Below are 13160 nucleotides of genomic sequence, written 5' to 3'. Positions count from 1 at the left end.
CTGTGATGTTGCTTATTCATCAGCAGATAAATCCTTGTGTAGTTTCATTTGCTCTGGCATTTTTAAGACCCTACCCAGTCAAACGCACATTTGCTAATAAATTGCATTACAGCACTGTTGCGAGACCAGTGATTAATATGAGCACCCAGCATTTGACTTGCGATAAGACAGACTTTGTTAAACTCTATTAACATTCACAAGGAGAAATACAAAGACAAACCGATTAACACTTTTTTAAATATAATGATTCTGAAGGGGTTGTTTAAATCTGAACGTTTCAATAAAGTTGATTGAATGATGCTTCATTGTTTGCTCTTAAAGTGTTTTCACCTTTCAAGTTGATGTAAAACTGGAGTGGATAATAGTATAAGAGTTGCTCAGGGAAAAATTCTGTTCTCCAAACAAATCAAAGTAATAACTGCACAATTTAACAAATATGTAGTTTGTGGAATCGTTAATTTTTTTTAGCCCTAGTGCTATTTTGTATATATGTGTAGGAACAATTAAACCCATCTATCTATCTATCTATAAAAGAATTGCTATAATTTGAGGTTCTGATCATCATGTACACCATTCTGTCTGTATTCATCAGTACTAATGCTTTTAATTCTTCAAGGCACTGATATGGTTGACAACATACTGTATTTATTTAAAATAATATACTGTATGTCATTAAAATAATTATAATGCAACATGGTGGTAGACATTCAGTATAAAAAGTGCTTGTTTATGTTTCCTTTAATTAAAAACATTAATATTAACATTGTAATATCACCATATATGATTTGCTTGTTTACTTTTTAAACATAAACGCATAATCAGATCTTATTTTAAGTACATAAATGTAGATGATACTATTTGTATGTAATTTTTTAATGTTATTATATTTTGTGTATGTATATATGTATATAGTATATACGTGCCAGGAGCACTGCAGCCTAAAAGTCAGTTTATAGCTAACATGACACAAACATGTGTTCAGATGTAAAAGAAAAATTCTATGAAAATATCTGTATAGTGATGATAATACATCACTGTATTTCATTTTATGTAATGTCCTTTACTTCAAACACTAGTCCATTCAAAATTAACTCATTCCCCGCCAGCCTTTTCTTTCATAATTTTTTGTAATTTTCACAAAAGTTTCACAAAATGCCTTCCAGGAATGCCCTTTTCTATAAATATATAAACACAAATATATCAAATCAAAGAACAGACCCTCTGCTTTCAAACAAACAAACAAAACGGGGAAAAAAATAATGTGGTTGTATGTATTTTCAAATAAATGTATTTGTATATTGTAGCTTTTAGACCTATATAAAGAGTTATTTAGAAAGCAATTTTTAACGAATTATTGAATCTTATCTGCCGCAAGTTAAAACCAGTAACTACTGTTACTGTCGGCCTTAACGCTCTCAGGTTACAGTTATCTGAGCTCAGTTCGGATGAATTGAATCAGAGGTGTAATCTTGCATCACATGCCTGAGTTGCAGGATGTACTTCTCCATGTCAGATTTCACTTGCCGTTGATTCCCACACTAATTACCCAACATTGCCGAGTGGTGGTCTGTCATAACACATCTTCCATGGTTCCTGTGGAGCCTTTGGATACCATCCTAGCAAGGCAGGCTAGTGAGAATCAATTTCACGCAAAAGCAATCAATGCCATGTTAATTTTGTATGTTACATGAAAGGCCATTTATTGCTCATTGCACTTCCGTAATCTAGACTAGAAAAGACGATAATAATTTAAAGTAATTGTTTTTATGCATCACTAATTAATTAATAATGAAAAGTGGGTGTTGTGTACAGTAGTAGTACAGTGGCAGAATGAAGACAGGTTGTCGGAGACAAGAGGTTAAATATGTATTAAGTAGATGAAAAGGATCTGTTTTTTGCTGTAGAAATAAATTTGACTTGCTTTGAATTGATTTTAGCATAGTTTCTTTTATGCTGCTACCATTCAGAGCAAATCCCCTCAGTGCGGATTTAAAGGGTAACTGAGTGTACCGGCCTTTCCCAGGAAAAGCAATACATGTTTCCCCTTTAGATACAGCACGTCTGAGCTGATTAACTCCGATTCGGTGAGAATGTTGCCGCCAGACATTGTCGCGACATTGTTCACAAAAATAGAGCGTGACCTAATCTGACAACGCAACAGTTTTTCTGATATATTTATTTATTTATGTCAACAAACTTTAATGCATAAAAATGAATGCATTACATGCATCTCATGGCAAGGACTCTCCCTTTTGATGTATGAATGCTGCCACAGTAAACAGTATTACAGTACAATACTGTATAGCCCAGTGGTAGAGCATTGCATAAGCAGCGCAAAAGGTCATTGGTTTGAACCCAGGAACACCCATGCAGAATAAAGTAAATGTATACTGTATGACGCACTGTATGTCAAATATTTTTTTCTCTGTCATTGAAATCAACAAAACTTGTATGACCAGGTTTGATCAGCCATATTGTGATATGAAATGATATTTACTGAATAACAGTTTCAATTTCAGTCTGTACTTAAAATGTTCTGACTTAAAAAGAAAAATCGAATTGAGTAATATTTATGTTTTTAGTCGATTAATAAAAAAATAATCACCTAATAAATCGATTATGAAAATAATTGTTAGTTGCAGCCCAAATGTCCATGCCTTCCTAAATCTCTTCATTCAAACACGCCCCCATCTATATACATCATGGTGTTGTAAGATTTGCACAACACCGCAAGCATAAGGCACGCATAACTTTGATTCTCGCCGCAGCACCGTTCCCAGCGCCACCACGCTGTCATATGATGTTGCTAAAACAAACATAATTTTGTGTATTTGGTGTTGTGCAGTGTGTTTATATCCTGTAAGGCTCAAAAAACACATTATTTTCCATATACCATACATTATCGTTGCTCCTCTATGCTTATCTTTCTGAAACGTATTTGATTTTTCAAAGCTCTTTATTCTGAAAAGCGTGCTGTGATCTGATTGGCTAGCTATCCAGTGCATGTGACGGAAATGTTACACCCCACATCGTATGTGACCCTGGACCACAAAACCATAGGGGTACATTTATACATCATCTAAATTTAAAAACTTTCCACTGGTGTATGGTTTGTTAAGATAAGAGAATATTGGCCGAGATACAACTATTTGAAAATCTGGAATCTCTGTGGGTGCAAAAAATGTAAATATTAAGAAAAGTGAAATGAACTGTGAAGTTGTCCAAATGAATTCCTTAGCAACATATAACTAATGATAAATAAAGGTTTATTATATTTACAGTAGGAAATGTACAAAATATCCTTTTGGAACATGATCTTTATTTAATATCCTATTGATTTAAGGCATAAAGTAAAATGTATAATTTTGACCCATACAATATATTGTTGGCTATTGCTACAAATATACCCTCGCTACTTATGACTGGGAGCTTATATTTCAAATATGTGACCATGAACCAAAAAAAAAACCCCAAAGCATAGTGTCTCCACAACATGGCAACGCTGGGAACAATACTACAGCGAGAATAAAAGTTATGCTTGCCACCTCCGTGTATACATTTGGGTGGTGTTTTGCAAATCTTCACACACCATGATGAATATAGATGGGGGTGTGTTTGAATGAGGCGATTTAGGAAGGCATGGACGTTAGGGCTGCAATAACAATTATTTTCATAATCGATTAATCGGGTGATTATTTTTTATTAATCGACTAAAAACATAAATATTACTCAATTCGATTTTTACACCTATTATAGCTAGATAAGGCACCAAATTGGGGTATTCACATGTACAAGTTTATTTTTAAAAGTGCAAAAACCACACACTACCACAGTGTTTTACTAATATAATCTTTTTGATTTTGATATTTTAAGCCTTAAATAAAAAAGTTTGTGCAGCTTTTAAATAGCAAAAAAATTACAAAACGAATTGATTCTTCAGGGATTTGCAGGTGAGAAAATTTTGCCACAGATTAATAAACTCATTTTAATCTTCAACTTCACGAGCATTAACATTATTACTAACAAAATAAATAAGCCATTACGATATAAACGCGATATATACATACTTTCTGACTTTAAACTTACCGAAGTGAAACCCTAATGGAAAACTGCCTTCCCCTGACAAAAAGCAGACCGATGTTGTCGCACACCCGTGGGAATTTATACTGTCTTATCTGTTACAAAGTGATTGTGTCTTGTTGTAATGCATTTGTTTAAGCTCAGGGCTGTCGGATGGCATTGCTATCACAGCGGCAGCACATTTGCTCCATGACGCGCTGGTAATTCATGGCCAGCTTGAGTTCATTTCTTTGGCATCTTTATTACAGAGACAAGTCTGGTATCCGAATGTCAGCGTAGTCTAAATGTTTTCATTAGTGTCAACTGCAGGATGCTGCGCTTTAGTTGCGAAAGTCATTCTATAGCATACTAAAGAAATTAAGTATGACTGTTAATCCATCTCATGGCCTAATAGGCGATTCGCTGTGTTGGGAAAATATCTGAGTTGGTAACAGTAGGTTTGTAGGTTCCAACCTTCTTTGGCTACAGGGTATAGTCAACATCTCGAGATCTAGTGTTCTGTAAAATAAGGCCCATCCTTAGTCAAAAAAAGCTAATTGAAGTTCAGGATTACTTGAAATTTACAGACGGGGTGTGTTTGTTTAGAGTTGGAACTAAACTGTGGGAAAATGGTCCTTCAGGACTGCAGTCGAATTGCTGGGAACCTTGTCCTTGTTTGGCAATGCCTTGTCCCAAAGGCATATATGTCATTCTGCACTGGTTGAAAGGGTTCAACGTTTTGACCCCAAATGCATAAGTCTTCAGTTTTAATGTATTTTGAGAGCTACTCATGTGGTACAGTACTTAAAGTGATCGTTCACACAGAAATGAAAATTCTGTCACCATTTACTCACCCCCATGTTGTTTCTTAACCTCCTGTTGAACACAAAAGAAGATATTGAATAAATAATGGTGTGCACACAGTTGACGATACCCAAAGACTTCCATAGTATTTGTTTTCCTACTGTGGAAGTCAATGTACACTGTAGATTGTCACATTTGATAAAAGCATCTGCTGAAATGCTGGTTGTAAGTAGTGGCTTTGGGGCACGAAGAAGCTCCTGTAATTCTGATAATAGCAGTAATGCGACTTGTCATGGCATGTGAAACCCAATTTTGAGTTGAAACTATTAGCTCCCGTTTCAAAGCTCTTAGATCGACTTCTCTGTTTGGCTACACCTCTACTACTTCTGTCTCTGTTTAAAAGCCATTTAATGACTTGCCATTTAACTTGCAATTTTAATGAATGGCCTGATCACATCAATGGCTGTGATGGAATTTTTATGATGAGTCATAAAGTGGCTTAAGAATAAAGAGGAGACCTGGGGTTTGGTTAATTAGGGGTTGTTAATAATGTAGTGACTACTACAGAGATCTCAGCTGGAGCGAGGCTTTCCCAGATCAGCCTAACCTTGATCGTTGGCAATGTGTGTCCCACACACCCCTATTGTCTTCAACTAAAGCTAATAGAGCATGGGTTGGAATTGGAAACACATTTTTTTTGTGCCTTCGGTGATTACAAGTTATTACTTGGTTGAGCAATTAATAGGCAGCCCTGAAAGACATTAAAGGTTTGGTAAAATGTAAACCCGTATTTACCTAGGAATAAATGAATAAAAGGAGTTGTGCACATAGTAAAGACATGATCTTGAGCCTCAAACACTATTGTTTCTTCCTTATGTAAACATCATGCATACAATGACCAATGGAAAAAAGGCATAATACCGACTGTGACTTTACCGTCAAGATGTACGCCCCAACATTAAATTACACATTAAATTAATTACAATGTTATATTACAATGCTAAAAACAAAATTGTGACTGAGTTAGCATTATATGTTAGTTAATGCTATATACTAGCATTTAGGCTGAAGTTCTACTATTGACGCTTTGTAAAAGTTACTCAAAACATTTTCTGTTATGCATAGTTTTTTTTATCTGTTGACAGTTTTGTTACTATTATTACATTGAATTAGCATATAACCTATATTTAGGTGTTGGTATCGGTAATTGGGCATCAGCCACTATTGTTATAATTTCTGGCATTGGCAATCAAACAATCCATATTGTTCAACCAATAGGTATGCCAAACACGCAACTGTTGAATAAATCATTTTAATTCTGTTATAAATCATTGTAGGGACTTAATAAATCATTGAGACTTTCTTGCTGTTCTTTTTCTTCTTAAGTGAACTTTGTTATAGCTTTTGGTCTTTCGCCTGTGTGTGCTTGAACCACTAAATCAGCATAGAAATGGGTTAGTCAGGTCCTGTGACTATTTGTTAGTGAGTGTATCACCTTCCAAAGTTCTCAGACAGGTCTGCAATTCTACACATATCACTGTATCACATTTGATTCAATGATTGGCCTTGTGGCCACTTTCCAACCTTCTTTGTCTTAGGGCAGACTTGCTTTTTGCATCCTGTTTGGCACTTTGATAAAACAATAAGCTAAAAATATTAAGCACACACATTAATAACTATATTTTCATAAAGTGGCCATTATCAAAATTGCCAAATATTGTGTGATTCGTTATCTATTGGCTGATTTATCATAGAAAGTAAAGAATGTACTAATTAATACTCTTTTTGTCCTCCTCTATTTTTCCAGATGCAGCAACTGTTTTATGAAAACTACGAGCCAAACAAGAAGGGTTACATCCGTGATCTCCACAACAGTAAAATACACAGGGCCATAACTCTTCATCCCAACAAGAACCCACCATACCAGTATCGCCTACATAGCTACATGTTGAGCCGCAAGATCGCTGAACTACGCCACCGCACCATCCAGCTCCATCGTGAGATTGTTCAGATGAGTCGATACAGCAACACGGAGGTGCACAAGGAAGACCTTGAGCTGGGGATGCCTCCTTCTTTCATGCGTTTCCATCCCCATCAACGAGAGGAGGTCCTAGAATGGGAGTTCCTCACAGGGAAGTACATTTTCTCGTCCTCAGACGGACAACCTCCACGTCGTGGAATTGACTCTTCGCAAAAGATGGCGCTGGACGACATCATCATGCAGGTTATGGAGATGATTAACGCCAATGCCAAGACGCGAGGTAGAGTCATTGACTTCAAAGAAATCCAGTACGGATATCGAAGAGTGAACCCAATGTACGGGGCAGAGTACGTACTTGATCTGCTTCTGCTTTACAAAAAGCATAAGGGCAAGACCATGACTGTGCCAGTTAGGAGACATGCCTATCTGCAGCAGACCTTCAGCAAGATTCAGTTTTTAGAGGAGGAGGAAATGGACGCTAGAGTGCTGGCTGCCAGGATCAACCAGGACTCGGACTCGCTCTCTTTCCTGTCAAACTCTCTCAAGATGCTTGTTCCATTCAAGCTTAGCGGTCCAGGTGTAGAACAGCACGAACCCAAAGAGAAGAAGATCAACATTCTTGTACCGCTGGCGGGACGCTACGAGATCTTTGTTCGCTTTATGGCCAACTTCGAGAAGATCTGCCTCATCCCCAACCAGAACGTCAAGCTTTTGATTCTGCTTTTTAGCACGGACAACAACACGGAGCGTATCAAGCAGATCGAGCTTATGAGGGAGTATCACATGAAGTATCCAAAAACCGATATGGAGATCAAGCCAGTATCTGGCCCTTTCTCTCGTGCTCTGGCCCTGGAGGTCGGCTCGGCCCACTTCACCAATGATTCCTTACTCTTCTACTGTGATGTGGACTTACTGTTTACTCCTGACTTCTTGAACAGATGTCGTGGAAACACCATACTTGGGGAACAGACATACTTTCCCATCATCTTTAGCCAGTATGACCCAAAGGTTGTCTACGCGGGTAAGGTTCCCAGTGACAACCACTACGTGTTCACATCCAAAACAGGCTTGTGGAGACACTATGGTTTTGGTATCGTCTGTGTATACAAAGGAGACTTGATCAAAGCCGGTGGCTTTGATACCTCGATCCAAGGTTGGGGACTAGAGGATGTGGACCTCTTCAACAAATTTGTCCAGTCTGGGATTAAGCTGTTCCGTAGCACGGACACTGGTATCGTGCACGTCCATCACCCCGTTGTTTGCGACCCCAACCTAGATCCCAAACAGTACAAAATGTGCCTAGGTTCCAAAGCGTCCTCGCATGGCTCGACGCAGCAACTGGCAGAACTGTGGTTGGAGAAGAACGACCACGGTTTCCGAAGGATCTCGAACTCTAATAACGGATCAACGAGGACAGAATAGACCCAACAAGTGCAGATCTGTCTGTCTTCCTCTTTATGATGTTTTTTAACTACCTTATTTATTTTTTACAGAAAAGACTGTGGATATATTTTGAAATAACTCGTTTTGTAAAGTACACAGGAGCAGAAAAAAACCCTGAAAATTCAGACTCGACGTTTTTTAGCAATGTTGCAAATTGTAAAAGTAATGAACTTCGAAGTATGGCGTAACATTTGAAGAGATCTATTTTACAAATCCAAAATGAGCATTATATTTATGGCACCTCATGTAAAGACTGCTGTGTACCTCGCTGATCAGCGCACCTGTCAATGCATCACAAGAGTTTCGATTAAGATGCGAGGATGTGGTCTCTGGCAAAATGGTTAATGTTTATTTGTGAATGTTTACAGAAAGCTATGAACAAGCGGTTTGAACTCTGGAAAGGTGATCTACGTAACAATCTTAATTGTGACAATTAAGGGCCATTGATCAAAATGTTCATCTTTTGTTTATTTAGTTTATTTCCAGTAGATTTTCTGGGGGTTGCGTTGTTTTGTTTTTTATTCGTTAGTTTTTTTTTAAGATAACACTGTTTTGTTTTCATCAAGTTTTTGTTTTTATTATTGATCTCTGTGAATTAAACTGCTGGATGTAGATCTTTCCAACTCATTCCCACTGTCTAATTTATTGAACATTAAGTCATGTACGATATCAGACTGAGGTTATGTATATTAGAGATTGTATAACCATCTCAGTCAAGGGTAGTGTTTTTGTTCCTGTTTGGTCTCCTCTTTCTATTTCAAGTTACTTTAATTACCAAAGACTTTTTGCACAGTTGCTGTAGGTGATATTTGTTTGAAAGTGCGTGTGTATGGATTTACTGTATGTTGTGTGTGTGTGTCTGAACCTAAAGCGGTCGAGCAGGACATACATTTTACTGTAGGATAGAGGTACCTATGATCAGATTTCTATACTACAAAGCTCTGTTAAAGTATATAAGCAACAATCCACGACAAAATGAAGACAATTATTTTCTCATGTAATTTGATCAAAGTCGTTTGATCCTGTTTGTTATTGAATTTTTGTAAGGATACGTACAGGCCGTTCACCTGGGATTGAGCCATGCACTCCATGAGGTTGATCAGCCTAATCTGCTTCTTTACCTTCTGATATAAAGACCGATCTCCCACAGTACTTTTTATTTGTTTTGGGTTTTTGTGCCGTTTTCATACATCTGTTCTCTGTTAGCTTCAATACAACTGGGAAAAAGTTTTATATTTAATAAAATAAAAAATGTTTATCAAAATGTGTTGTGTGATGCTATATTCCACTACATTTAGTTAAAACATTTCGATTTTATTCTAGTTTGTTTGATGCTTATTTAATATCCAACTGCCATGAAACCAACACTTTAAAATGATCATACGTTTTGAAAACGTGTTATGCTTTATTTTTGAAATCTAAAAGCTTCTGATTACAAAATAATATATTTATAATATAAATATGTGCACATCGTATTTTTGATAAAGCACTTGTATTATTTCTTCAGTTACATGTGTGCTGGGACAATTTTTCTAGCTTCATTGAAATATTTTACCTATTTATCTAGCTGCTTTTATTTACAGCAGTGCATTTAAGGTATGTTTTATTATGACTTCTGCAGTTCTATCACATTAGTCTTAAGTCAGATTAGTTCAAAAGAATTGTCATGTTAACGTATGTTAACAAATGAAGAGTTTCGTTGCAAAACGAGATAAATCCATTTTTTCACATTTTTGTCAAAACATGTTTAATATTATGTTATCATGTTATTATTTTGTTTTATGGTGCTACTTAGCAGTATTTTTTAAGTTATGAAGGTTTAAATCAAAACAAACCAACTGCAGTTGCATTGAAATTAATTGGAATGCACAACCAAAAAACACGATTTCTGAACAATTAAAAAAACGGTGGTTATCTCGTTTTGTAACGAAACTCTTCAAATATTACATCATTTTAATGGTGCAATGTATAGTATAGACTCCCATTGAAAGTGCATCACCCTAAAGGCAAACTTTGCTTTTTACAAACTGATAGATGATAGGGCTGTGCAATTTATCGGTTTTTTATTTTCAATTTTTGAGTCAAACGATTACAAAAACAAGATAATAGAGCTATAACAATTATTGTGCAATTAAAATACACACACACCTTGGTCCAGCAGTATGCAATTTATAAGGCACTTCGAAGGCACCACTGCTTTGACACGTGTAGCTTTTTGACTTTGGCTCTATCATTCAAAAAATATTTAGGTCAGATTAATATTTTTTACGCAATCAACACACATCTCTGCTACAAATTAACACTTAAAGTTTGTTTGTGGGACCTACCAGTATCGTACAATTACACCGAAAGTGAAAGGAGTGCACACGTTACAACTTACCCCAAAAGTGGGGTAAATTGTAACAAACAGAAGGTTTCATATATTGCCTGCTAGAAAATGTAGTTTTAACATAAGTAATTCAATAAAGTTCTGTCTATATACTAAAGCTGGATATTGTTTGTATATCTGCCTATAATAGATAGATATCCACACATTCATCCATCTATGATCCTTCATCTAACCATTATTGTATTATGCATCATTGCATATAAATAGATTTTTTTGAAAAGGGCTGCACAATAAAGACAAAAAAATCCATAATTGTGAATAACACTAGTCAACATTTGAAGTGGATCAAAACCTTTCCAAAAAATTGTCTTAAAACCAATACCCAATACAAGTTCTTGTCTTAAAACAACTTTGATAAACCTTTTTGATCCACTTAAACTAGTATATTTCCCCTGATATTGTATTAACAGTTATCATTTTGATTAATAGTATTTGCATTGTTTTTATTATCATAATACAATGGAGGCTTAGTTGTAACACTGTGTTACAATTAACCCCGCTGTGTAAAAGTTATTTCAATCCCAGCTATCAGTTACTAGGAGTTGCTGACATGTTTCAAAATGGTGTTATGTTTTAGGTAACAAGACAGTGATTACAATAACACACCCAACTAAGAAATCGGAAAAAAAAACATAAGATGAAGAAATGTACTTCCATGCCTCTCCAATGCTCAATATCTTAACCAAAACGGATCAAAACTTTTCACGAATTCACAGATCATCATCTTCTGACAGTAAGAGAAAAAGACCAAAAACACATTGCTTGGCCTGTATAAATATGTCAAGTAGCTGCGTTACATTTAATCCCGCGTTAATTAAAATGTTAAATAAATGCATGTTTTTTAAGTCAATAAGTAATCGTGTTAAAGGAAAAGTATGTAAGAAATTTATATCAATCATAAAATGGCCCTGATATGTTACTAGACATTAAGAAATCATTTTCATTTCAAATACTTATATCATTGACAACAGTGGCCTGGCCAGGATATTGTCATTTTAAAAATTGAGTTGCAGCCCTCAACTGATGTTTATGTTGTCATGTTGTGTATTGGTCACCAGTTGTGTGATTGCAGTACCAGTTTTAGCCCCAATCCTACATACTGTTCCTTTAAATAATTGCAATAATGATTTTTACAAAAATAATCATAATTTTGGTTTCGTCCATAATCAAGCAGCCCTAACAGGTGAGTCAAGATCCTTTTTAGAGGTAATCCACAGCATGTCCCAGTTAACTTTATTAACTTAGATATCTAGGCTAATAAAAGGCAGCTTATTTGTTTGAAATAATCAACAGGCATGGGTCTCAGCCAAAGAAAAAGGCTTTACCTTTTACATGGGAGTTCTCCAATTTCTAATGTTTACACACGTAGCCTTACAACCACACGTGTCAGCTGATGGAGAAAATTTAAGAAGACTTCATGAAGGTAATGCTTGTTGCCAGCTGCAGCTATGGGGCCTTCCTTAATTTTCTGGAATGTTAGCCGGTACTCCATTTTTTCCCGTCTCTACACTAATTCCTTGCAACAACTTGGAAGTTTACTAAACCATTAGAATTATGAAACAATTTAATGGACGGTAAAAAAAACCTAGTAAAAACAAAGGGGCTCTTGAGAACTACATTTTAAAATGAACACATATCTTTTAGAGGTAGTATTTTGAAGATTTTGATATCTTAGCGAGGTGAAAAAATAAAAATAAATAAACGCCCTCCCTCATCAAAGACCCTACAGTAGGCATGAGACATTTCAGGTATATCTGGACAATATACGTGTACTATACCAAAGAAATAATGGCTTACATCACATTTTTAACCAATAGTATAATGCATTACCCAAAAATGTGGGTTTTATATAAATACACGTAAGACGTTACACATCTTATTAACTATAAAAGGTTATTTCAATATGCTGCCTCAGAAGGCAGTTGCCTATCCAGACAACTAGGCATCTCAGGTTTTGGCACACAACCCTGTATCTCAACCCTTTTTCTCAAGTATTATGGGAATGGTTTCTTATCTACTTTGAGGTTTTCAATCTTTTACTGAAATCTGAGTCATGTTTACGCAATGGTTCTGTGTGATTGGGTAATTTCTATAGAGTTGCATGTGATTCAGCACATAATCTCGCAATGTTTCATTTCAATTGACCCACCGCACTTGATATTGTTCCTCTGGTGCCCTGCTTACGCACGCAGGGAATGTTATTTTAAAGGTGTGTGCAGGAAACGAACAGGTTTAGAGAGTTTGTCAGAGAACTGACAGGAGTTCTTGTCTGTACTTGAAATTTCTGTGGTTTTCAAACAGAGTCAACTGTACCACTTTTACTTTTATTTGTGACATTTGACTTATCCTAACACATTAATACCATATTAATAGTACTAACAGTGTCTCATGAAGAGGAATATTCATATGGTATTAATTACTTTAAGTGACTAAGTACTGTTTTGTTACCATTTAGTTTTTAATGTTACGATGTAAAAAATAATA

The 13160-nt window shown here is 35.9% G+C and overlaps 1 protein-coding gene across 1 annotated transcript in view; it reads left to right on the top strand.

Annotated features, from left to right (window-relative positions):
• chsy1 (chondroitin sulfate synthase 1) overlaps positions 1 to 9551 on the top strand; it is a 70757-nt gene extending 61206 nt beyond the window's left edge. Inside the window, exon 3 of the mRNA XM_055188013.2 lies at positions 6671 to 9551. Coding sequence (XP_055043988.1) covers positions 6671 to 8266 — 1596 coding nt within the window. The 3' untranslated portion in view covers positions 8267 to 9551. The remainder of the gene's footprint in view (positions 1 to 6670) is intronic.
• Positions 9552 to 13160: the final 3609 nt, after the last annotated feature.

This window comes from Misgurnus anguillicaudatus, chromosome 21, assembly GCF_027580225.2.
Source record: "Misgurnus anguillicaudatus chromosome 21, ASM2758022v2, whole genome shotgun sequence".
NCBI classification, from domain to species: domain Eukaryota; kingdom Metazoa; phylum Chordata; class Actinopteri; order Cypriniformes; family Cobitidae; genus Misgurnus; species Misgurnus anguillicaudatus.
This window is presented reverse-complemented; position numbering and strand designations above follow the sequence as displayed.